A 24,806-nucleotide genomic window follows, 5' to 3' on the forward strand; every position below is an offset into this window, starting at 1 on the left:
TCAATATGCATCTGTCTAAAAAGAAAGACACCATTTGCATTTTGCAAGTATCCTCAATGCCTGTAAAATTGAGCAGGTGAAGGCTGCAAATGATCCGCACAACAGTTTTTTTTAGGTATGTAAACTCCAAGGCAATTTCAACTCATCACCTTTCCAACTTGAAAGGAAATAATTAAAACAGCTAATAAGCTCCTACACATTAATTGGTTTACACCTACAAATGTCACCACTAGATGTCCCCCTTATCTAAATAAATGAAATATATCAAGGATCCTTCTTATTGGTTTATGGGAAAGGCTCATAATAGGGAATGCCAGAATTAATGCAACTACAACAGGTCTTCTACAATTTTCTACTACCATTTTTCTCCCAATCTCTCCTGAAAATCCCAGGTGTTGTCTGCGTACAATTCGCTATACATTAGCATATGTTCACAGGCTTTCTTCAGCAAATGTATTGAATATGTTAGCACTAATAGAGCAAAAAAGGTTTCACTGGCTTGGGCATTTAGGCAGGATAAAGATACAGTCCCAAGGATATGTATACAGGGAGGTTGGCTGTGCAGAAAGTCTAACAGTGAATTGAATTGAAGTTTTAGGCACAACGATGCTGTCAAAGAGATGTGAAAGCCTACACAAAACACAACAAATGGGAAACTCTAGCTGACAATTGATGCAAAAGACAAAACCGGCTGAAAGCAATAACTCACTGTCTCCACCACAACTACACGTGCTTTCAGAAATTCCAAAGCAGATACCTGCCCTGCAAACAAGGTGTCCGCAAAGATCATTCTGTACCTGTTTCACAGAGGAATAGCATCACATCAACACTTGTGGCCTTTCCAGAACTGGCTTGCTCAGCCATCAGTGCTGCAAGAGATTTCATCTGATATTACCCAACGTCTGAGGTTACTTTTCCATTACCTCTTACAGATGAAAGGATACCAATCACCACAGCTACTGTCACAAACACTACCCCAAAAGCTTGTTCAAGATTTCAGGTGTACTGTCCAAAAAAAAAAAAAAAACTGTGGCCACATGCCCTGGAACCAATCAAGAAGCTGTTAATACGCCAAGTACTCCTGAACACAAAACTGGTCCAGATTGTAAAGTCAAGAGTCTGTCACTGGGTAAAACTTCCTCAGACACAAACCTACAGAGCCAAAGTTTTCAAACTGCAACATCTTCCAACTTTCTTGCTTTAAAACAGTATTGTTTCTCATTTTTAACATCCACAGTTCAATGTTAAAAAAAAGTGGTCTTTACATAATTCTTGGGCAATAAATGACCTGAACTACAATTAATGTCAATTTATAGCTTTACCAAATCAGTGAATGCATAATAAATGCAAAAAATTTCACTCCACCCCCAAAGAGAAAAACACCAACTTAATACATGCAGTCACATCCCTTTTGTACAGTTATTGCGCAGTTGACTTTGGATCCAGAATGAGAAGACTACAACCGAGTTTCATGACTGAATTCCAAGCTCCATCAGAGTCACAGTTTGATCCTCTCCATCCTTCATGTTCCATTTGTCCTGTTGTCTGTGACCCTAATGACTTTCAATCTCCCCGCATTTCCATTTAGCTCATTTTTTAATAACTGTTAATGCTCACGGATTATCCACAGAGCCCATGACTTTGCAAATTGCTCTCTGGCTGGCCACTCTCCCTATGCAGAGACCAGAGTGATTGTGATTTATTCTCCCATTCCTTCCTTCGCAGTGGAACTTCCTATCATTTCATGTTCTCAAAGATCCCATCCGATCTTGAATTTCCTCCACTTTCACCAACCATTGCCTCAGTGACCCAGTCCAGTTAAAACCATCCCCAGAATGGAGTGAACAAGGTGTAGAGCTGGATGAACACAGCAGGCCAAGCAGCATCAGAGGAGCAGGAAGGCTGACGTTTCGGGCCTAGACCCTTCATCAGAAATGCATTTCTGAGCTGAGACATTGATGTAGGACAGTGCAGAATAGTGACACGCAAAACCCCTTGAACGTTCAATGCTTCCCACAATAATAAAGCTGCTTCTCTCTCCTGCACCAAAAATCAATACAAGCCAGAGAGACTGGCAGCATCCAACAGCAACTGAGCGATCATTAAAAAAAGAAGCTAAGATCTGCAATATACATCATATGCAGCTGCACAATTTGCATGCAACCTAGCACACAAAAGCAACCTGGCAGTGGCACGCAGGTTGTGCGTGCCTCTGGGCTTCAACATGAAATGCTAAAGGACCGAAGTGGTGTGCATGTTGGACTGGGAACAGGCATGATGTAAAGCTGTGGTTTGCAAGTGCTAACTTATGCAGATAAATGATGGAGGAGGAAAGTGTGAAGAGAGACTGGATCCGTCAGGACTATTTTCACTGGAGTCTAGAAGAATGAGCGGGCTCCCATAGAAACCATGAAATTCTAACAGGACCAGACAGGGTAACAGTAGGCAAGATCATTTTGACCACTAGGGAATCTAGAATCAGGGGTCACAGTGCAAGGATACAGGTAAACCATATAGGACTGAGATGAGGAGAAATTTCTTCACCCAACAGAATGGTAAGCCTGTGAAATTTTCTGCCACAAAAAGTGGCTGAGAAAAAACATTGAAAATACATTAAAATTGTAGTTTTTAGGGCTAAAGGGATCAAAGGATGTGGGGAGAATGTAGGGACAAGGTACTAATTTGGATGATCAGCCACGATCATATTGACCAGCAGAGCAGGCTTGAATGGCCAACTCCTATAATTAAAACAAAAAAAGTGCAGATGCTGGATATCTGAAACAAAACCAGAAATTGCTGGAGAAATGCAGCAGGTCTTGTAGCATCTGTGGAGAGAAAGCACAGAAAATACTGAGTCCAGTGACTATTCCTCGGAATGACAGAAGCTAGAAAATATGGTATATGAGATGACAGGGGTTGCAGGGGAGGGATGTGGGAGGGAGAGTAGATTGGATGGAGTGAACCTATGTAACTATGCATCCATGTCCATGGAGCAAGTAGGGCATTGCAATGAAGATTGATTTGCTTGAAGGAGAAATACATGGTGAGCTGTTGCCACCAGGTAATTGCTCTAAGTTCCGCGGATGGGAAATTGCACCATCCAGTTTCTCAAGTGAGGGAAAAATTGAGTGTGGCATATAAATGAGGCAAGTTGGGCCAATAATGATGTAAAAGCATGAAAATAAGGTAATTGCTGATTAAGAATAAGATTCTACACTTGTAAAATGTAAAAATATTGCAAGGGGAAGAAATTGGGAAAATCTTTCCTCGCTGTTGTCTGAGCCACTCACAACAGTGGAAAATTCTGTCCTAAATGTTTTCCTCAGTTTCTTTTTGTTTGAATCATCTAGGAGGCTGCCACATGAAGAAATGTATCACAGTGCATCCTCAAATTCAGTGCATTAGGTTTTGTTTGAGAATTTCACATTCAAAAAGGTTGGTTCTTCCAGATAATTCTATATTAAAATTCTCATTTTGTTTTTAAGTCCTGTGCATCATTCAACATGAACATCCAACAGAAATAACTGCAGTTATCAGAATTCCTAACATGTTTTGATAAAAATTAATCTGTACTGCAAGAAGATAAGATGATTATAGCTATTTAGAGGCAGTAATACCAAACTGGAATCTGAATGATAATTTAAAGAGCTCATGAAAAGTCCAGTTGCTTATCCTAGAAACGTCACAATGCAGTTTCGAAATAAATACAGATAGGGATGTAAAAATAAAATGAAAGGTAAAATCATGCAAATGTTGTTAATTATTGATTACTGGGTAAAGGATTATTTTGTTTGATGCAATTACTGGTATTTTATTTAATTTCCCCCTCAAAGCAAGCAATCCTGTATAACATGCTACAACTTTAAACTTCCACATTTGGGTTTTTCTAACAAAGTGTTGGACTAATAGAAATCTGAACCCAATCTGTTAATCAGACTACTCAAAATGTTTATGTTTATCCCTTCCGCAAAATTTGGTGAGGATCAAGAAAACCATTCAAACTAATTTTTCCAAATTATCCTTTCTATGTTTTTGCCTGTAAATTTTCAAAAGTGCATCTTGCTGATACCTTACATTCAAGTAAAAAGCAAAGTACTGTGGATGGTGGAAATCTGAAAGACTAACAAAGTGCTGGAGGAACGCAACAGATCAGACAACATTTGTGAAGATCAAGTCCGATCTGACTGTTCTTCGGAATGGTATGGGTTGGAAAATGGTGTTGTTTTACGCTGTTGACAAAGGGGGAAAGGGAGCAAGTGGATCAGATTGTGGAAGTACCCAGAGCAAAAGGGGTTGCTTATGTTGAAGAAGAGATAGAGATGTAAAATGTCCATTGTCTCTGTCCCTCATCACCATTCACAATCTTAATCTGTTCCACTCATTACTCCCCCTCTGTCAAAGGTATAAAAAACTACCACTTTTTTAACCCTTTCAGTTCTGAAGAGTCATATTGGACTCAAAACATTAACAGTTTCTCACCACAGATACTGCCAAATCTGCTGAGTCTTTCTAGCACTTCTGCTTTTATTTCCTGATGTTATTGGTGGGTGGCAAATTTACTGTACTACTGAAATAGTGTGTTGAGCAATTTTCAAACTTTTTAGCGATTAAATGATACCCTTGCGCCAACATAGTGTAAAAGTTAATTATCCTTGGAATAGGGGCAAGGGAAGATAAATAAGAGTGAAACAATAGATGAGTTGCAGTTGTTAACTGCAAACCACTAGAAAGGCTAAAGTCATTGTCAGCTTCCACCATAAGTCTTCATAACTTAACCACTGTTTCACTCTCCTTCCATAACCACCATCTTAAGCTGAAACAGTCTGTTTGCAGTCACAGAAGCCCACTGAACTTCACAAGGTTATTATCTCATACCCTTACCCTCCACAAAGCCTACCTTGCTCCTTCTAGTGATACCACCCTCGCAGACTTAACAAATCTCCTACTGCATTTTTCCCTTGGTCACTTCTAGACTTGATAATTTTGATGCTCTCTTAGCTTGCCTCCATCCATCACAAACTTCAATTCCTTCAAGATTCTGCTGTTGATATCCTATTCTGCATCAAGTCCCACTAACCTAACATCGTTATTGTTAATCCACATTAATTCCCATCTCCATATTTCCATTAGCACAAAGCTACCTACTACTTCAAAAGGATGTAAAAATACCATTACAAACAGAGGTGGTAGAGGAGCACAGAAATTTTGGCTGGTGTCCTGACCAACATTTATTTTTTACCAACATTCTGAAAACTGATTAGTCATTTTTATGTGGACGATTAGAAGACCTTGCTGTAGACAAATGTGCCATATACCACATTTACTTCAGTACAAATCAAAGTACTTTATTAGTTTTGAAACACTTGAGATAGCTTAGAGTCATGAAAAGCATCTCAAACTGCAAACCCTTTCCTTTAATCTTTTAAGTAGGCAGTCTATTTGTATTTTTTTTAAATCCACATTCAAATGCAAATTCACTTTTTAACTGCATGAGCTCAAGGAGTTCTGGAGTTAATCTGCATCTCTATTATGAAGTTCTCAGAATTTTCAACTTTTGTCCTTCCACCTAAATGCTGTAATTTGAACGGAGATTATTTACTGATGAGCGGAAATGAAGACAAGTCATGCATTTTCATCATGGTCAAAAGATTTGATTCTTTTGGTTTATACAGGGCCTGGTCCTCTATTCTGAGTTTGTACCGTTCTGGTTACTGAGATCAGAAGGACCGGCTCCTTGAGGGAAAAGACAGTATCGCTCAAGTCCCCATTTGTTAGTGATCCAGCCTATTGGGAAAGGAATAAGTGGTAGAGTAATAGTTCTTGGTGGGACCAAGATTTCAACTTCACCAGATGCAGCACATTTTCAGCTGCTGAGGCTCTTGCGTCCAGAGTTTCACTGAAGGAAGTTTTACAGCATTGAGTACCTCTGAAGCACAGTCTTAATCCACAATCTTGGGACTATCACTAACAGCTTTACCATTCTTTCAAGGGATGGACAAACTACACCATTGCTGTTTGCTTTTTAATGCAAGTAGAGAAAAATGGGCATATTGTATCAAGGATTTCTACTTTGGTGTGTGCTTGGCTAGCTGATGTTGAAGGCTACAGTTCTTCTGGGTGGCCAGTTTGACTGCCATGAACAAACCTGAATTCAACTCAGGCATTGCCGTGATAGATTGACAGTGTGGACTCAAAAGAAGGCAGCCATTTACCCCCAACAACCACTACCACTTTTGCTGGCCAGCAGTACCATATAATTGGTACGTTACATTTAAGAAGTTGGAGATAAGACGCTCAAGTATGCATTAATAACGTATTTAGGGGCCCAAACAGGCAACAGGCCGGCAATAAAACTGCACCTCCCCACTGCTTGCAAAATCGTGGTGAGGCTGAGCAGGGCAACAATAGACACGCGCTCGATGTATAATGCCCCATTTTGCAAGTCCACCTGCCTCCTCTTCCACATGTAGGTTGCCTGTAAAATCCATTCCTTGGTGTGAGTGAGCTCATTTTTCCACTGCCACTGCAGGACAATTATGATTTTAAAACAGAAACAACACTCCAGTTTTCTTCTTAATTTTTAAAAAGTAAACAGAAAACAATTGGATTGGTAAAAGTATAAAAATCTATTGCAATTGTAAACATGAAATGTAATCTTATACATTAAATGCTTTGGCTTTTAGACCTAACATTCAGATTTTTAATAATTTGACTTCTACAGAAAATACTAACATAAAATGTCGATTATCCTATTTTGCACAAGTCACTGATAAGTTGAGTGGCTTGAAAATACAAATTTTTTAATGAACTGAATGTTTAAAAATTTAAATTTTAAAAAGCCATTTAAATGATACTCTCATTTGGTCAGTATAATCATACATGCCAGATGTCTAAAGACTCAATTTACATCAACTGAAATCTAAAAAGGCTTAAGAGTTACTATCCACATTATAAAAATGGTACATCTGTGCAGTTTCCATTATATTAGTCATACTTCTAGAATAACACTTAAAAGAGGTTAAATCTATGCAGTTTAATCAATTGGAAGTAGGTCTCTTGCCAATCATTTTGAGAGAAAGCAAGCTTCTGGAGTTCTCCATACCCCACTTCTGCAATTTCCAGAACGCAGGAATGTGTGAATGATTAAAGATTCAACAGGAGGCAGTCAGCCAGGCATTTTAAGTTTGTTCACTCCACTCACACCAGTTGTATGATCCTTTGATCTCTCTGCCTATAAAATCTGTGTGCGCTTCTTTCACTGCACCTGATTAAGAGGCTGCATTTCGAAAGCTTGTGATTTCAAATAAACCTGGTGTAGTGTGATTTTTGAATCAGTTCATCTAAATATTTGAATACTGCATTATACACACAAAACGCAAACAATTGCACAACACAATTCTAACCTTATATATAATGACTTTTAAAAATTCGTAGAAATCAATTGCCTCCTTCTGCCTCAATATTTTTGTAGTAGTATGGTTTTGAGAACTACAGAATGTGCTACAGACGTGGCTGAATCAATGCCCTGTACAGCCTCCATTGTCTGGAATTTGTTTGGGCTCTCTTTGTTTCTCTATTCCAAGATCCAGCTAATTCATCTTACTGATTTCATGCAGGGCATCAGTTTTATTAGCCTTGCATATGCCTGTACGCTATAACTTACAGCCTAAAGCCAGTTAATTTACATTTCCAGTCTCCATCTTGCTTTACTAACATTAATTGTCTATCGAGCTTCCTAATATTTTCAAATAGCTTTTACAATTGGTATGCTACTTCGGTTGTTTCACTTCACTCTTCAACTTGGCGTTGGCTGCTAATTTAGGCAGCTTCATTTCTAACCCCAGCTCAACATAATTTTATCAAAATTGAACAGCAATAACTCAAGCACCTCACACTAAATATTCATGATGGACCTTTGTCCTGGTCTTTTCTTTCCCTGGTCAAGCCATTTTTAATCTATTTCAGAAACCGCACCCTATACCTTGCCTTCCCCTACCTAGAAGAAAACTTGCTCTTGTGGCACAGTATTTTACTGTGGGGGTATTTTACAAGGGGTAGATCATGCCTCACAAACCTTATTGAATTCTTTGAAGAGGTGACCAAACACGTGGATGAAGGTGGAGCAGTGGATGTGGTATACATGGATTTAAGTAAGGCATTTGATAAGGTTCCCCACGGTAGGCCCATGCAGAAGGTAAGGAGGCTTGGGATAGGGGGAAATGTGGCAGATTGGATTCAGAATTGGCTGACCCTTAGAAGGCAAAGGAAAATATTCAATATGGTGCTCAGTTACGAGTGGTATACCACAAGGATCTGTTCTGGGTCCTCTTCTATTTGTGATTTTTGTAAATGATTTGGATGAAGGAGTGGAAGGGTGGATTAGCAAGTTTGCGGACGATACCAAGGTGGGTCACATTGTGGACAGTGCGGAGGGCTGTTCTAGGTTACAAAGGGACATTGATAGAATGCAGAGCTGGGCTGAGAAGTGGCAGATGGAGTTTAACCCTGAAAAGTGTGAGGTGATTCATTTTGGAAGGACAAACTTGAAAGCAGAATACAGGGTTAACGGAAAGATTTTTGGCAGTGTGGAGTAGCAGAGGGATCTAGGGGTTCATGTTCACAGTTCCCTCAAAGCTGCCACCCAGGTGGATAGCATTGTTAAGAAGGCGTATGGTGTGTTAGCTTTCATTAATAGAGGGATTGAGTTCAAGAGCCGTGAAGTTATGCTCCAGCTATACAAAAGCCTGGTTTGGCCACATCCGGAGTATTGTGTCCAGTTCTGGTCACCTCATTACAAGAAAGATGTGGAAGCATTGGAAAAGGTGCACAGGAGATTTACCAGGATGTTGCCTGGAATGGAGGGAAGGTCTGACGAGGAAAGGTTGAGAGAGCTAGGGCTTTTCTCTATAGAACGACAAAGGATGAGAGGTGACTTGATACAGGTGTACAAAATGATCAGAGGTATAGGTAGAGTGGACAGCCAGAGACATTTTCCTCGGGTGGAAGTAGCTTTTACAAGGGGACATAGTTTTAAAGTGAAAGGAGGTAGATATTGGGGAGACGTCAGAGGTAGGTTCTTTACTCCAAGTGGTAGGGGCGTGGAATGCACTGCCGGAGAGGGTAGTGGAGTCGGCCTCATTAGGGGCATTTAAGCAGCTATTAGATAGGCATATGGATGATAGTATAAAGGTAGCAGTGGAGGTTAGATCGACCTTAGGTTTCGGGTAAAAGTTCAGCACAACATTGTGGGCTGAAGGGCCCGTACTGTGCTGTACTGCTCTATGTTTCTATGTTCTACAATGTAGAAATATTACTTTAGTTTAGTGGTTTGGTGCATTTATGTCAGCACTAGTTCAAAAGATGCTCCATGATTTTTGAAAATGGGATAGAGTGGAAAAATAAAATAATTGGACAGAGGACAGGAGATATTAAATGACAAAAAAAGAGTTGGTAGTACTGAGCCTAATGGGATTCTAATGGACATGTGGAAAAAAAAACAAAAGCTGGATCCAGAGTGAATATGAGAACAAAGAATACTGCTAACTGAAAATCAACCACAGGTTAAAAAAATGAGTAAAAACAAAAAAAAACTTACACAAAAAGACAAACAGACTTGTGTCAATAGATGGTCTGAAATCGTTGAACTCACTGTTGAGTCTGGAAGACAGTGAAGTGTCTTATCAAATGTTGAGGGTGCTGACCCTCAGGTTTGCATGGAGCTTCATTGGAACATTGCGTTAGACCAAGATCAGAGATGCCAGCAAGATAGGGAATTAAAATAGGAGGCAACTGAAAGTCCATTCATGTTTGTGGATTGAACAGAGGTGTGCATTTTATATCTACTTTAATTTAATATATCGCATTCACTTCTTAATGTGGTTTGATCTAGATTGGAGAAACCAAACAAGTTGGGTGACCACTTTGCAAGCCACTCCCATTCAAAATTAACATTGCATTGGTGATCTCGCTTTTTAACAACTATGCAATTGATGTACATGTGTCATCAAGGAACAATAATGTACTGCAGGCTGTGTTGCTGATCTTATTGAAATTTGTTGATGGTTATTGTTGTATACATTAAATCTCTAGAGTAAAATGGTTTATTGTAATGTGCATACATATTAATTCCAGTCTTCAAACAAACAGAATCTACTGTACGTTTACCAATTCTAAGCGACAATTTGATATATTACCAAACTAGCCTGAAAAATAAATGATTCAAAACTTTGAGACATGGGCATGGTCAATGCTTACTGCTTGCAGTTTATTTTGAAAATATAACTAGTAAAAAGAATAAGATAGGAAAACAGTGTATCTGATATTCCCAAAGATTTTAATACAGTCCCACTTGAGATTATTATGCAAAATTAAAGGACATAGGATAGGAGCATAGAAAAAAGGAGCAGCAAGGTCATTTAGCCCCTTGAACTTGTTTTGCCATTTAATATCATCATGGCTCATCATCTAACTCCAAACCCTAGTCCCACTTTCTCACCACACTCTTTGATCGCTAAGAACTATATCTAACCAGTCGTGAAAACATTCAATATTTTGGCCTCAACTTCCTTCTGTGGTAGAGAATTCCAAAGGCTCACTACTCACTGGGTGAAGAAATTTCTGCTCATCTCAATCCTGAACAGCCTACCTCTTTAACTGTGATCCCCAGTTACGGACTACCCAGTCATTAGGAACATCATTGGTTTCTGAGTTTACCCTGTTTAATTCTGTTAGAAAGTTATTGGTTTCAGTGGAATACCCTTCTTTCTTCTAAACTACCGTGAATATAGTCCTATCCAATCACATTAAACTTCATTTGCCATCTATTTGCCTATTCACTCAAATTATCCAAGTCACATTAAAGCATCACTGCATCCTCCTCACAGTTCAACCTCTCACACAGCTTTGTGTCATCTGCAAACTTGGAGACATTAATGGTTTAGATGAGGGAGCTAAATGTAATATGGATTGTAAATACCTGGGGTGCAAGCACTGTTACCTGCAGCATCACACTGGTCACTGGCTGCCCAAAAAAAAAAACCTATTTTTACTGCTTCCTGTCTGCCAACCATTTCTCTATCCATGTCAGTATACTATCCCCAATTCCATGCATTTTAAATTTCCATGCTAATCTCTTGCGGGACTTTATCAAAAGCCTTCTGGAAGTCCAAGTATATTCATTAATATATAATCATCAACATATTTCCTCATCAACACTTCTATTACTTCCTTGACAAATTCCAGTAGATTGATCAAGCATGATTTCCATTTCATATTTCCACGTTTCACTGTTTCCAGATGATCTGTTATTAAATCTTTTCCAATGGACTCTAGTATTTTCCCTAATACCAATGGAAAGCAGCGACAACTAGGGTGGGGAAGGGATCAGTCTTTAGGCCCCATCTCTTAATAATATACATTAAATGAAGGAATCAAAGGTAACATTTCCAAGTTTGCCAATAACATTGAGCATAGTGAGGATCCCTCACAACAATGTAGACAAGTTGAGAGGGAGTGGACAAATTCATGGCAGATGCAATAACACGTATACATATGAAGTTTCAGGAAGGGAAAAAAAAGAGAGTCAGTATTGTTAAAACCGTGATAGACTAGGGAAGGTTGTTGTTAAGAAGGACAGAGTGCACGAGAGCACTGTCATTCAAAGCAAGCATGAAGGTGCAGCAAGTAGTTAGGAAGGCAAATTGTATGTTAGCCTTCATTTCAAGACTGCTTGAGTACAGGAGCAAAGAGATCTTACTAACATACAGGGCATGGTAAGACCACCCGAGTACCAAGTAGTGTTGGTCTCCTTACGCAAGAAAACATATACTTGCCATAAAGGGAGTTCAGCAAAAGGCTCACCAGACTGATTCCTGGGATCACATATTTGTTGTACAAGGAGAGATCGAGTTGACTCGGTCTGCATTCACTGGAGTTTGAATTGTGAGAGGTGATAGCATTGAAAATTTCTCATGGGGTGTTACAGAATGAATGTCAACGGGATGTTTCCCTTGGCTGGTGAAACTAGAACAAAAGAAATCTCAGAATAAGGCCATTAAGAGCAAGAGGAGGAATTTCTTCACTCAGAGGGTGGTGAGTCTTTGGATTCTCTACTCTAGGGGACTGTGGAAGTTTAATCACTGAACATGTTCAAAGAAATTAATAATAGACACTACTGACATCAGGGGACATGCAAGTATCTTGAATGGCATTGAGATAGATGACCAATCATAATCTAACTGAATGGCCAACCTTGTTCCCATGCTTCTCAAAAGGAAGGTCTGAGATAAGATGGATGAGAGGTAACATTGAATGACTGTCTGTCTTCTAAAAGTTGAAATCAAATTGTGATGCACCAAGAAAATGCAGGGGTTGCTGATGACTAAGCAAAAATGGGAACAGACAAAGAAAGGCATTCTAGTTCTCCTTAAATTGGTATTCTTGCATGTCATCTGGATGAGTACAAGTCAGAAAGCTTCAACAGAATGGGCTGTTTGTCAGCAATAATACTAATTTCATAAGTCCCATGGTTGCTCTCTGTTTCCATGAGATTTTATGTCTATCTTAGTCAGAGTCATATCATGGAAACAGGCCCTTCGTTTCAACCAGTCTATGCCAAACAATCCCAAACTAAACCATTCCCACCTGCCTGGCCTGGCCCATATCCCTCCAAACCTTTCCTATTCATGTATTTATCCAAATTCATTCCACAAATGAACAACCCTCTGTAAAGAAAAAAAAATTGCCCATGTAATTTTTAAAAAATCTTTCTCCTCACCTTAAAAACGCACCCTGTTGTCTTGAAAATCCCTGATCCTAGGGAAAAGACACCTACCATTAACCCTATCTATACCCTTCATGATTTTATTAACTTCTAAGGTCACCTCTCAATCTCCAACGCTCCAGTGAAAAAAGCTCCAGCCTTTTTTTTTTAAAAAAGGCTCAAACCTTCCACACCCCAGCAATATCCTGAAATCTCTTCTGAGCCCTCTCCAGCTTAATAATATCTTTTCCGGGAACTCGGCGACCAGAATTAGAACAGTAGCCCAGAAGAGGCCTCAAAAGTTCTGTACAATCTCAACACGACTTCCCAACTCGTATACTCAAAAGGGCCGAGCATTGAAGGCCAGCATGCTAAACACCTTTTTAACCACCCTGTCATGTGTGATACAAACTTCAAAAAAAAAAATGTATCCAAACCCCTAGGTCCCTCTGCTCTACAACACAACCCATTGATATCTGTGACTTACAAGACTGTAGATCTGTTGCAGACCACATAGTACTACTTGATGTACAAACTATTGCCTTTCCACCCTCAAAACTTCTGGATTTGGAGTTTTGTCTGCGTCTCATCTATTCCTTGCTAAAGCCAAAGTTTCATCTCCAACTCTTCCCCAGTTCTAATGAGATGTTACAAACGTGAAACATTAACTCAGTTCTGCTTTCCTAACCTAACCTGCTGAATATTTCCAGCACTTCGTATTTGCAACAAAATACGATGGTTCAGCGGCTGCCAACACATTGTAGATATTCAGCATCCCATTCATTGACAAGTTACTCAAATTAAAACTGTCAATGTTATTGACCAGACCAAACCCCCTCAAAGTATTTTAAGAAGGCAGCCCAGACTCTAAGCTTTTCTTATTTTAAAAGGTAAGTGTAAGGCATTGGATTGCAGATGAAGTTCAATTAGTCAAACTGCTTGACTTTAAGCAAAACACACTATTTGACACTACAGTTAAAAAAAATAGACAAAATAAAAAGATTGGTTTAACTGTAACTCTAGCAAAATGCTTACAATTATAATATCTATGACTAATTAACTGTTCAAATATAGTAACATTCCATAAACACAGCCTTGGCAAAGGCAAATTCAGTAAAACAGATTGTTTCACACACAATTCCAGCAGCAGGAAGAAAATCCCAGTTTTTAGCTGCAACAGAGAGGAATAAAGAGCTTCCAACATCCAGCTTCAAGACGCCAGCAACTGCAAAAAGCTGAAACTAAAAATCCTGGTTCTGCAGGAGCTTGACCCCACCCATTCAGGCTGCATCTGTTGTTCAAACTTAAAAAACACAAGGTTTCACAAGCTTCATTGGCTTTGAGCAGACTGCTCATCACTTCTATCTCAACCATTCTTCATAAAATAGCTAGGACAAAATGCACGTCTAAGTCATAGCATCATCACAATAAATGTTTATAGAAAACAGCAAGTCATGTATTGTGCCATGTACAGCTCAAAGACAACTGTGCAAACACCCAGTACTTGACAATGCAACAATTTTTTGTACAAAAAACTACAAATAGTACAACTGGTATAACATTTCCATGGCATCAACCATTCAAACTGTGCCCAAAGTAGTTTAAATACTGACCCTTTGTCATCACGGTTAATGCTTTTCACAAACCTTCTACTCACATTATAGACAAATACCACACGTAGAAACTAAGTTAAGTGAAATCAATACTTGACATTTACAACAGTGAGACCAAAACAAATGCAAGAGATAATCAAGTGCAAAGTGTATTTCTTTACAACCAAAAGGTTAAAAATATTCACTTTACGGCTGCCAAAAAACACAATATTAAAATTAAATAGAAAGAAAACAAAGCTAGTTTGTGCTTGTTATTAAATCAGAGTCCTCAATCTCTGAAAGTAAGCTATTTAAATTCGAGAAAGATCTTAGACTTCAAAAGAAGTCAGGTAGACACCATATCTTCTGAAGCATTACTGTTTAATAATTTTCTTAAATTGTGATCTAATAAAAAGTTAAAATGAAAGTTAATAAACTTAGGATATTTCCCACAACTTTCCATTACGGTATATATTCCTATTTTTGGGAAATGTTGATATTACTATTAATAATTTATGAATAGTATTGTAGGAAAGTAGTTAGTTACACTGTGAATGGCCCAATCTAACTTGGGCTTGATAAAATATACCATTATATTTCATTTCATGTAATACTTCCATCACGGTAAGATTTACAGCTTTAAGTCCTGTTTTCAACAGCTTAAAATAATTTCAACTTATTTCTTAAACACCAAGAAACATGAAAGCAATAAAATCAATATAAAATCAAATGAAAGTCTCTTCCATATTATGAAAACAATCCTAATTTCACTTCTGCTTTTTTTTTTAAAACATACCTAGTAGTGCCAAAAACAAGCCACTTTTGAAGATACTTATAATTCTTTCAACAGCACTTTTAAGTTGTTTTTCTTCTGGTTTCTTCAGCTTTGAACAGTAGTCTTCAAGAAGCAGTAGAGCACGCTGTGTGTCTGAAAAGCAGGAAGAAAAATGACTTATTACAGAATATTCCAAATGTTTTCTGAATATACAAAATATTTTTCTGGCTTATTTTAGGCAATCGTCTCTTCCCAGGTCATCAACTCAGAATTTGACTGCAGATAACAGGCAAGACAACAACACATTCTTAAGATGCATCACTGAAATAACAGGCAGCTGAAAGGCAACCCAAGATCTAATTCATTGATTTCAATTCCTCCTGATGGCCAAGTATCCCAAGCTTCCTTTACTGCTGAGCCAACAACCATAGACACTGTCATCTACAAATCTCAAATGAAGTCAAAGATATGCTTGCTAATTATATTATGTTAATGTTCTGACCAATACCAGGTGAACCCTTAAAAGGCCAATTCAGTGGCCGACAGAGTACACTAATGTGTAAAATATCAAGCAGACTTAATGAGGCTGTTCATTGCATTTAATGAGATAATGCACAGTCTAGGCTGCAGCATCCTACCATTACCTGATGTTGTTTTATGAAGTGAAGTGGAGAGACCCTCTCATAAGGCAACACTTCTTTCAATCAGACCTAAGAAAGCGCTCACAGGTAGGGGAGGAAACTAACTTCATGCTGAAGCACCAACCAATAGAGCTGCAGTAGCTGGAACTCCCAACTGAGCTTTTGCCCACGCCAGCTGGCTCCATTAAATGTCAAAAATTGAATGCAGTGACCAAAGCTGACTGCCAACCAATATTCCAGCTTGAAGACTGCATAGATCAGATGGGTAAAGCAGACCACATTACCAAGGTAGATTTATTCAAGGGACGCTAGCCGGTTCTCTTGACCACCTACACAGAGGAAATCTTTGCCTTTGTTCGAATCCATCCAGAGTTACAAAGTCAAATCATGCCGTTCAGGCTCAAATGCCCAGCAACCCTTTAAAGGCTTATTTAATTGCCAAGTGTGCCTAGGTGACTTCAGAGTGTACGGCAACAACTCAAACTCACAGGGCAACTGGAAACACGCTTACAGAAAATACAGTCAGTCAGTCAATCTTGTGGTCAATCTCAGCAAGAGCAAGTTTACTCTATCACAAGGGCTGCAAAGGTACAAGTAGTAGCACAGTTCCCCATTCTAACAACAAAAAGGAAAATCATGAAGTTCTCAGCAACGCTTGGATACTACCTAAAGTTAATCCCGAGCATCTCCACAGGTCTGTGACTGGTAAAGTGACTTACAGAAATAAAGCACAAGAATAATAGCACAACATTTGAAACTGGACGGAGGACAATGTAAATTCTATGCTAATTCAACTGGGCTGACTACATTGTATAAGATGAGGGAAATGGGCAAGTTAGATAGGATGCACTGTTCCCCTTAGTTGAAGGGTCAATAGCCAGAGGACATAATGTCAAAGGTGAAGGCCAGGAATTTAAGGAGATTCTTTTTCCACCCAGACGGCAGTGAGAATCTGGAATTCAGTGCATGACAGGATAGTAAAGTTAGGAAACCTCTCAGCATTTAAAAAGTACATGGTTGAGCACTTGAAATGTCAATATATTCAAGGTTATGGGCCAAGTGGTGGAAAGTGGGACTAGCGTAGATAGCTCAGCGCAGACTTAATGGCCCCTTCTGTCCTGTATGATTGTATGAGATGAGGAGATTCCTTCAGCCAGAGTGGTGAATTCTCTACCACAGAAGGTGACTGAGAGTAAAAGATTGTTTTCAAGGAGGGGTTAGATATAGTTCTTTGGGTCGTAGGAATCAAAGGGTATGGGAAGAAAGCAGGAACAGAGTTGGATGATCAGCCACGATCATATTACATGACAAAGGAGGCTCAAGGTGCCGAATGGCCTATTCCTGCTCCTATTTTCTATGTTTATGCAGATTACTGGAAGTTGCAGGATAATCCAAGGTTTATAAAGAAAAACGCCCTGACAGATTACAACAGACTGAGTTGTAGCTCTGACTGCAGTTGGAAGACTCTTTAACTGTAGGGTAAGTAAACAAGATACCCACGAGTTACCAGGAGAGCTTGTCAAAAGTAAAGTTGTACGTCTCAAATGAGGCATGTAACCCAAGGTGTTTCACTGAGGAAAGGCATTTCGCCAGCGTGTGAAATGAATGCTAATGTCTGTGAATGGTATTGGTGGGGAAATACATACCTGAAAATTTGTATCTGATCCACCTAGAATGTGACCGAACATCTGGAATGGCATCTGTTGAGATTGATTGTACATATAATTGACCTACACCTGGGGAATAATATGTCCAGACTGAAGGCTGTAGCTTTCCCTGTAGACATGGAAAGGCCAAATAAAGTTAACAAGAGCGAGCAGACACAGGAAAAGGTTCCAGGAATCCTTCATTTATGAATAATGGCCCAAGGAATGGTTAAACAAGTATAAATCATTGGATGTCGAATTGACAAAGGTACTTAATAGTCCGAAATTCTAGGAGTTTAGATAATCTGAAAGGAATGTTCAATAAGTCATCTCTGATTTAATTGACTTGCCAAGGCACAGAGTTTAGTCCAACTGGATCAAATTGAAGCTGAAACAAAGGGTGTTCTAGGACATTACTATATTAAGAAAAAAATGGGATTCTGGTGAAGATCTGCTCATAAATTTGAGGATGGTGGTGGTGCACCAAAAATTACCACTGCCCTAATATTGCAAATAATATTAACAATAGCCAATTAAATTCCCACAGCTCAGCACATGGGGAATCTGGAAGATCCAAGCACACACGTCACCATTTTTACTGGTCTGGTCTTCACAACGACATATTGCAGGTATGCACAAAATGTCAACCTGCCAGTTGATGGGTAAAAGCACAACATGCAATCAAACTGGCACCTTCAATTCCACGCCAGTATTTATGAAACAATTTAGTAGCATGTTAGGAGGTCTGTGTGAGACTTTACAAAAAAGCAGAACACAAGCTTTTCCTTACTGTTATGAATATAGTTAATCGATTCCTGAATGGCATGTCTTTGAAAAACATTACCACAAAAGACAGAATATGATAAACAAGTTCTTTACCCACTACTGATTAGCAAGAGACCCATTTGGATCAATCTTCCAATATTACATGTAATTTTTTTCAGGAAGTCATCAGTAGTCTGTGAAGAACAGTTAAAGTCTTCAGTATATCACCCATAGACACAAAGAAACTTTAACAATGTACCATCAAACCCTTAAAACCACGATCAAAACATACTAAAGAATAACCTCATGAGCAGGGCAAAGGACTAAAACTCCTGTTATTTACAACTGAAGAGTCACCAAGCAAGTCTACTGATTTTGATCCTTTTGAATTAGTTTGCGGACACGAGAGCTCCTCTGAAACTAATCAAAGAAAGTTTTTTTTTTAAATGATAGAAGGACAAACCTTTCGTAGCAAGTTATGTTTCAGCGTTTTGGGAACAGCTAACACATGCCTACATAGTAACTGGAACACCCAAGGGCTTCACAAACAACTATGGAGAAGTAGTGAGCTGATAAACATATTAAATCCTTAACATTCCAACTAAGGAGGTAGTATTAGTCTTGTTACCTTTACAGGCAGAACCATTGAAAATATAGTTGAACAAGTCACATTGGGCAATCAAAAGGATTGGTAAAATTTGTTTGACACACCAAGTCATCCAAAATAAATGCCCAAATCACATCAATACAACAAAGCAAGACTAATCGCTAGGAGGAGGATAATCAAGTGCACATATATGTTAGGTAGTAAGATTTAGTGGAGGATGGAAGGGATATAGTGAGAGAATGAGATAGAGGACATGTTCAGTTTGGACATTGTCAACTGTTATCTGGTTAGCTAACAAAATAACTAAGGAGGTTAGACACCATGCTTTCACATGTGGAAAACAATTAGAAGAATTATCAAAGCAATTCATAATTTGGATGAGTGTACTACAAGTTCATAAGGACAAACCAGGATGTGCCCATTTAGTTACACAATATGAATGTAGGAGAACTCTCTCCTGGAAAACAGCATGTTTAGGTCTAGAGAAACAAGTCTGGCTGAAATCAGAAATGAAATAACTAAAAAAATTATGATAATACATCTAAAGAAGGGTTCCAATGAAAGAACAATTTAATAAGAATCAGTTAAAACTGAACCATCAAGTGAGTCTGATGGGCCATTACTGTGAGAAGCACTATAACTAACCAGCTTACCGCGGCTTACACTGGAGTGCAACTCAAAAGATTGCATGAGTTAAGTATTTCAGGGTGTCAAGGGAATAAAAAGAAAAGGTGTTCTGTTGCTTTTGCCTAAACTTTTTCAGCCTCAAGGAATTGATTCTCATTTTGTTACAAGAGAAGCTACTTAACTGATGAGTATCTATTAAGTTCTATTCTATGCTGAGATTCAAAAGAGCACAGCAGCTGGTGGTTGTAGTAAGGTTAATAAAATATGCAAAAACATAACTAAAAGTTGAATATAATATTTTAATACTTCTTGAAGAGAAGCGCAAAATATTACTTAAATCGGGAACAAGCGTCCAAAAACTGAAGCTGGCATCCAGGTTCAGCTTTCTCTGAAGGTTAACATGCAGGTTGGGTTGACAGTCAAGGAGGAAAATACAATGTTAGCATTCATTTCAAAAGGGTTAGAATTTAAGAACAGAGATGTATTGCTGAGGCAGTATAAATCTTTGGTCAGATTACATTTGGAAAGATGTGAGCAGTTTAGGGCCCCGTATCTAAGGAATGACACAACAGCATTGGAGAGGAGGTTTACGAGAATAATCCTGGAAATGAAGGGCTTATTATATGAGGAGTTGCTCAGGAATCTGGGTCTGTACTCGATGGAGTGGGGGTTCTGATTGAAACTTACAGAATACTGAGACGCCTGGATACAGTGGACATGGAGACGTGTCCACTAGCAGAAGACTAGGACCAAAAGGGCACAGCCTCAGAGTGAAGGGTCTACCCTTCAAAACAGAAATGAGATAGGAGCTTTTTCAGAGGGTGATGAATCTGTGGAGCTCAATGCCACAGATAGCTGCGAAGGCCAAGTCATTGTGTGTATTTAAGACAGAGATAGATGGGTTCTTGATTAGCAAGGGAATCAAGGGTTACAGGGAGAAGTCAGGAGAATGGGGTTGAGAAACATATCAGCCATGATCAATTGACGAGCAGACTCAAATGTGGTAAATGGCCTAACTCTAATCCTATATCTTATGGTTATTACCATGACTTTTTTCACTGTGGCTGTGTTTGATCCTGACCTTCGATTTCTCTGCCTATCACTTCTTATTGCCCTATCTTTTGTTCTTGTTCTTGATCTTGATTCAACTTCCTCTGACTCCTTGTGTAGGTTCCCATCCTCCTGCCATTTTAGGTTAAAGTCATCCCTATCACTCAAGCAAATACTCGCTTTAGGTCAGCGATCCGGGTCCTGTTCAAGTGTAACCCAGTTTGTACTGGCCCTACCTCCCAGAACGAGTCCCAAAGCCCCAAGAATCTGAAACCCTCCTCCGCAAATCAGTGAAGATAGACAAATGCACCTCCTCCACGATAACACTCAACACTGGAGCCTCCCAAGGATGTGTTCTCAGACCCCTACTATACTTATTGTATACCTATAACTGTATCGCCAAATTCCAAACAAACACCATCTACAAGTTTGCTGACGATGCCACCGTAGTAGGACGATATCTAACAATGATGAGTCAGAATCCAGAAAGGAGATAGAGGGCTTGGTGATGTGGGGCAATGATAATAACCTCTCTCAATGTCAGCAAAACTAAAAAGAACTGATCATTGACTTCAGAAGAAAGGAGGAGAACACGCCCTCATCTATATCAACGGAGCAGAGGTTGAGTGTGTCAAATTCCTAAGAGTGACAATTACTGACAACCTGGCTTGGAATTCCCACGTAGATGCAACGGTCAAGAAGGCACAACAACACCCTTTCTTCCTCAGGCAGCTCAGGGAACTTGGCATGTCCATAAAGGACCCTCACCAACTTTTACAGATGCACCATAGAAAGCATATAGTGTCCAGGTGCACAACGGCCTGGTATAGCAACTGCTCTGCCCAGGACCCTAAGAAACTACAGAAGAAGTTGTGCGCGCAGCCCAGAGCATCACAGAAGTCAAATTCCAATCCATGGACTCCATTTAAATATCTCATTGCCATGGAACGGCTGCCAACATCAAAGACCTATCCCATCCCGGTAATGGTCTCCTACAACCTCTTCCATCAGGCAAAAGATACAGAAGCCTGAACACACACACACCTGCAGTTCAAGAACAACTTTTTTCCTGCCAACGTTAGACTGATAAATGGACTAAAATTTAAATAATGTTTATCTTGTTAATGTTACCTTTCCTAACGCATAGTGTGACCTGTATGCTGTACTCTGTCCAAGTTTTTTTTTCACCCTATGACCTGTATGTCCTTGCTTACTGTGATCTACCTTTACTGCTTGCAAACAAAGCTTTTCACTGTACTTACGTACAGGTGACAATAAATCCTCACACCATCTCTTTAGTCCAAAATATCCTGTTATTTTGACCCACTAGCACTGGTAGTAACAAAAACAAAGTTGCTGGAAAAGCTCAGCAGGTCTGGCAGCATCTGTGAAGGAGAAAACAGAGTTAACGTTTCGGGTCCGGTGACCCTTCCTCAGAGCCTTTATTTTTGGTCATCATCCCGTTGTCATTTGTACAATAAGTTTAAAAAACAATGTGTACCATGATAACTGGCTGCTCACCTTCCCCCTCCAGCATGTCCTGTGTGTGCTCTGAGACACTGACCCTCACACCATGAATGCAGCATACCATCCTGAGTCTCATCTGCAGGAGAACTGCCCATTTATTCCCATTACAAGCAAAACCCCTACAACTACCGCACTCAAGTACTTTTTACTCCTCACTTGTCCAGCAAAGCCAACTGTGGGGGCAGCATTGCGGCTCAGTGGTTAGCACTGATGCCTCACAGCGCCAGGGACTTGGGTTCAATTCCACCCTCGGGCGACTGTCTGTGTGGAGTTTGCACATTCTCCCAGTGTTTGCGTGGGTTTCCTCCCACAATCCAAAAGATGTCAGGCTAGGTGGATTGCTCATGCTAATTTGCCCGTAGTGTTCAGGGACGTGTAGATTAGGTGGGTTATTAGAGATGTGTCTGAGTGGGATGCTCTGAGGGTTGGTGTGGACTTGTTGGACCGAAGGGCCTGTTTCCACGCTATGGGGATTCTATGAAATCTATGAATTTGGTGGTTGTTACTTTCACTCCACCCCCTCAACAGTATCATAAGCAGTACATCTGTTTTGCAGGGGAATAGCAGACTCCTGCTGTATGTGCCTTGTCCTCTTGCTCTGTCTAGTGGTCACCCATCCTTTTCCTGCCTGTGAAGTCTTAGACAGTTTTTCCCTATACATGCTACCCTTAATATTCTCCACCTCATGGAAACTCCAGTGTCTTCAGCTCCAAAATCCAAAGCTGAACATTTCCTGTACAAATGCTGGCTCCCAACACTGAACAGGATGGGCACATCATAGCTTTCAGCCCTCCTGCCTTAATTTAAAGAGGTAAGTTAAGTTTGGAAGATGCACAATATCCAATAATATCAATTATTCTTGAATCACATTCCTGGGATCAGGACTGCATTCAGTGGGTACATTGTTACGCTTCATTGCGGTAGTACGATGAAAAACAAATCCATCATTCTCGGCCAACGCAAAAATTGATTTTTTAAAAGAAAACAGCAAATTTCCCTGATTTGCCTTCTTTTAAGATCCAAATTAATGGAAAGCACAGAAAAGGTTTCTATACTTAAGAATTGACTATTTATTAGAAATAAAAAGAGATTCTAGTTACAGATAAAACACACTCCTTAGCTCCAGTCATTCCACAACTAAAAACTTAGACTATTGTTTGTTCAAATAGTGGGTAAAAAGCACTTGCAAACTGCCAGTGTTTGGTTTTTGTTAGAAGTACTGAAATCCTTTTCACGTACTTGCTTTAAGAACAGTCCCTTGCTCATTGTTTTCCAAAAATATAGAAAAATAAAAAGATAATTGTCTTTACAGTTCTAATTTACCACCCATCATTCAGGCAGAGTGCCATCTGGGGGTGATATAGGGCAGAAATCCAAGAGAATATGGAGGACTCAGGATACAAAATTGAGCAGGCTGAACAGTACTGGCAGAATGGGAATGCCAGGCCTGCACAGACAAGTCAGACCCCTAGAGGCTGACAGCAGAATAGGTGAGCCAAAAGGGTCAGAAAAATATCTTAAGACACATAAAAGGAGTTTTCTGATCTCTCCTGAAAGCACATTTTAAAATAGAATTTATTAAAGAAAGGTTACATGTGGTGATAAGTTTTTAAAGAGTGTACACAGGCTACAAAGGTTCTGTTTTCATTTCTGGAAGAAAATCACCAAAACAAAAATACACAATGACAAGGGATGTAAATAAATACCCAACAAACACAGACAGCTGCATACAAAATAAAAAGTGCAATAATTGAGATGTGAAACGTTGAAAAGAATTACTTTTGGGAAACTGAGGCATCCAACTGTAAAGAATGTAATACACAAGACATTAGCACTTGGAATCAAAAGGGGTGTTTGGTGCTGTTGTAAAATAGTATGAATACTTTAATCAAAACAGTAAAAGTTCTCCAAGACTCACAATTGAGACAAAGATAATATGAGATGCTTTAGTTAGAATTTAGAAACTGATGTGTTTTGCTTGGAGAGCTTGGAATAAATTTATTTGGGCATATTTTGATTTGCAAATTGAGATATTCAAATCATGTTTTAGTGAAAATAAAATGCACATGAAAATAATAAATTTGGGAAAAAAGGCTGAATTGGACTAATTAAACATTTGTGAACTATAATAGGAATAGGGGATAACAATATATTTGGATATTGTTTACAAAAATAGTACCTTTTTAGGTCCATTTGATTTTGTAGTTAAAGAATTTATGCTTAAATGGCCATTAAGAACTAGCATTAACTTTCTCAATGTTATTGAGTGAGGTAACCTGTAGGTGAGCAATATCATTACAGGTAGACATTGATTGTCCACATCATCAGCTACGTTGGAGAGAAAAAGAAACTCAAACAAATTAAATGGTAGGTACAGTTTTATCATACAATGTGCTACTGCACTCAAAGGGCTAATGTTTATACCAACAGAATGTAAATGTTTGGGGTAGCAATGGAGTCCATTTACAACATGAGATAGATTCCATTAAAGCCTTAAATTATTGTTTGACCATTACAGAAAGTGATGAAGGTTGAAATGCGAGAACAGACTTCATCCAAATGAGTAATCAATGCACAGATGAGGCAGCCAGCACTGACCTTGACCATCAGGTGGCAGCAGTAGCAATTGGGCCATAGAAGGTGAATATGGTAGATTAACACAGGGATAAAGAAGTGGAAGAACAGGGAGTTGTAAAAAGGGTGACTGCATCTGCAGAAAGGGAAAAAAGGTGGCTGTATCATAATGTATTCATGAAAATATACCATGCAAAAGCACACTACGGGAAGGAAATCATGCTGGATGCGTTGTTTTGGTG

The 24,806-nt window shown here is 39.2% G+C and overlaps 1 protein-coding gene across 1 annotated transcript in view; it reads right to left on the bottom strand.

The window, feature by feature from the left end:
- The window catches only part of LOC109935037 (disks large homolog 2-like), an 890,971-nt gene that overhangs the window by 841,061 nt on the left and 25,104 nt on the right, over nt 1-24,806 (bottom strand). The window contains exon 3 of the mRNA XM_048598394.1: nt 15,149-15,280. Within this exon, the coding sequence (XP_048454351.1) occupies nt 15,149-15,280 (132 nt within the window). The remainder of the gene's footprint in view (nt 1-15,148; nt 15,281-24,806) is intronic.

The sequence above is a fragment of the Rhincodon typus genome, chromosome 6 (assembly GCF_021869965.1).
Source record: "Rhincodon typus isolate 14 chromosome 6, sRhiTyp1.1, whole genome shotgun sequence".
Taxonomy (NCBI): domain Eukaryota; kingdom Metazoa; phylum Chordata; class Chondrichthyes; order Orectolobiformes; family Rhincodontidae; genus Rhincodon; species Rhincodon typus.